This window comes from Phaethon lepturus, unplaced genomic scaffold, assembly GCF_000687285.1.
Source record: "Phaethon lepturus isolate BGI_N335 unplaced genomic scaffold, ASM68728v1 scaffold19644, whole genome shotgun sequence".
Taxonomy (NCBI): Eukaryota; Metazoa; Chordata; class Aves; order Phaethontiformes; family Phaethontidae; genus Phaethon; species Phaethon lepturus.
Window position 1 is genome coordinate 1 of NW_010534292.1, and position 2,899 is coordinate 2,899.

The window sequence follows — 2,899 nt, forward strand, 5'->3', positions numbered from 1 at the left end:
CTTTCCAACCTTAGTGATTCTGTGATAAGGATCAAGTAATACAATAAAAAGTTAGAAACCAGCAAGTCTGTGCTGATGCTTTTATTACCTCTTGCTTAATAAAATGACCTGCATCTAAATGAGTTTTCTCTGCTGGACACGTTACTGTATTTGAGTTTCTTTACTTTGTGCACAATCACCTATGTACTGTTTATATCGGTCTGTACAAGTTAAGCCATTCAGCTTCTTCCAGTAGCTGGGTGAGAACTGTATACCTTGGGTTTGGATGTGCCTCAGATTTGTTAGAGCGGGGAAGGATAATGTGCTGAAGATTGTCCCAGCCTTTTTACATTCCAGTACATTTCCTTCTTTAAGAATTACGTAGAACACGGATCAGCCTCTTTATCTCTGTGAAAGATTTGTAGCATTAATTGTGCTAAAGATGTATTGCAAAGTAAAACTGTTTGCAGTTTGTTTTTAAAAAAAAAAATTAAAATCACTTCCATATTTTTCTCTCAATAAAAGTGTTGGCTCTAAACAAGTTCAAATAAAAATTATTTCACCATGGCCATCAGCATGTGGTTTGGAGAACAGACATGCTTGTTCAGTTGCACAGCTCATTCTTAACACTGTCATATTCTGGAGGGAGGAGAGACCTACGTGCTCCAGGTTAGGCAAAACCAATGGCCAGTCAGACGTGAATTTTGATTTTTTTAATTTTTTTTACTGTGATACTGATTTTCTTTAAAAAAAAAAAAAATCACAGCCTATTTAGGAGCTTTTTCTCAGATCTTTAGTGCTGAATATGACACTGGGCTTTTGATATTCATGAGTTCCCAGCTTCCAGAATCCAACTGTCCACAAGCTGTTAGTCTTCAACCCCTGCAGACTGATCCCTACCTGGTACTTTGGGATCTGAGCGTACAAACAAGTTACTGAGAAGTACACTAAGAAGCCAAGGTGCTCATGTACTGCTCATGATCAATTCTGTGGTACCAGCCAATTTATGCTTACCAGAGGGTAGAAACGTGCACGGAAACAGACCTCAGAAGAAGATGGTAACCTGCTAGTATTTGTCTTACTAACCGCAGGGTAATTGCTGGTGCTTGGCCAGGGAGCTTGAGTAGTGAATGTGCTAAAAGTCAGCGTAATACCTAGTAAGTTAGTGGGTCTGATCCTCTGGCTGGTCCTGAAGGTTATGTCTCTTTTTTTCTGTGTCCCTGTTTTCTCTCATAAAAGACTTCCCTGCAGTGCTTCCCAGGGCTGTTAGGAGGAATGACCAGTTAATATTTGTAAAAAGCTTTGAAGATGAATAGTGCTAATTATTATTTATAGGTATTCATCCTCACCACGGGTAGTTCACCTTGATCCTGGGCATGAAAGGAAACCAGGACATTTGTAAGCTGGTCAGGCATGAGTATGGCTTTCTGAAGTCTTTATGTACTGGTTTCCCTACTGGGTTGTATGCGTGATTGCAATGTATTTGTCATGTTAAATGACTAGTTTGGGTATTTATTGTACCAGCCAGATATGGTAAGGGAATCCTTACTCATTTGCCTCAATTCTGCCGACACATAATGTGTAGAATTTGTTCATGCTGAGAGGGGACAGAAGATGGGAAAATGCCATTAGCCTGGCCCAAGTCTGATTATCAGCAGGGCAGAATGTTTGGCTTCCCTTAGACTTAATGAGGAAAGTCAGATCCGATGCTGGTAAGAGCCACCACAATTGCAAAGAGCATCTATTTCTGAATTTTCCCATCTCTGCAGTTTTTAGCACCTTTCACTAGTGCTAAACTTAGTGTAATAGAAAAGAATGAGGAGGAAAGTGTCAACAGCTGGGGCTTTTTCTTAGCAGATTAAGCAGAAAAGGGTGGGGAAATGATTATGGAAAATTAATGTAGTATAGTTCCTGTGTATCTGATGAGATTTCTATAAATAATTTCTGAGATATTGTAATAGAGGACTCTGCTGAATGGCATGCAGGGTCTCTTGAACTGTGTGTGCATTTAATTCAAAGCTTAGGATGATGAAAGAAGATTGCTACATCCATCAGACCTAATTTGATTGTTGTGAAAATTCAGTCTGTAGCCATTTCATGCTATTTGGCATCACTTAAATATGGCTTATAAGGCAGGCCTCTTAAGAAGTTATGGAATGTGTGTGTCCCTTGATAAAGCTGCTGTTTGCCTGGATATAAATTGCTTATTGATCGGACTCCCTGCCTAAATTCTCCTAAGTAATGTATTAAATAATTAAGAGTGTTCAGACAGCGCAAGGGGAGCTTATTGGCAGAACTGCAACAACTGAGCACTCTTGAAAGAAAGAGGCCTAAAAAGTAAATTTTATGCTTATCAAGTTTTCTTAATAGAGTTCTTGCCAGCTCACAGAGCAAAGTCTGTGTGTTAGCATCTCAGTTTTATCAGGGAGCTTGTTTTATATAGAAAAGTTGCAGGGGGGAGAATTCCTCAGGCACAACCCAGTATGTTGTTTGTGTTCCTCCCAGCGATTAGCCACTCTCAAGACCACCTCCTCTTAAGGGCTTTCCCAAGATGATGATGTATCCTCTTGACAAGGATTTCCCCCCCACACACACACCGTTTCCAAACGCTTTTGCCTAAGTGTTTTAAAACTGCAGTTTTAAAACACGTGTTTTGACTTTCTGTGCAGTTACCAAATTTTAAAGCATTTTGATCAAAAAGCATAGCATAATTGTAATGGGTGGAATTCAGTGAATATGTTGGAAACCACAGTATTACTTATATAAATAGTTTAACATTTGCAGTCTGGAAAAGTCTGTTTCCTCACAATAATTATAATAGGCTATACAAAATAGAGGAATGGTTGACTTTTTGTTCTTCTATTTGATGTTGTCAATTCTGGAATTGATTTAAAGGTGCTTTCCCCCCCCCCCCCCCTTC

At 39.3% G+C, this 2,899-nt stretch overlaps 1 protein-coding gene across 1 annotated transcript in view; it reads left to right on the forward strand.

Moving 5' to 3' along the window:
• Positions 1-978: 978 nt before the first annotated feature.
• KCTD20 (potassium channel tetramerization domain containing 20) overlaps positions 979-2,899 on the forward strand; it is a gene marked incomplete at its 5' end in the record, with an annotated part of 11,240 nt that continues 9,319 nt past the window's right edge. Inside the window, one exon of the mRNA XM_010285487.1 lies at positions 979-1,037. Within this exon, the coding sequence (XP_010283789.1) occupies positions 979-1,037 (59 nt within the window). The remainder of the gene's footprint in view (positions 1,038-2,899) is intronic.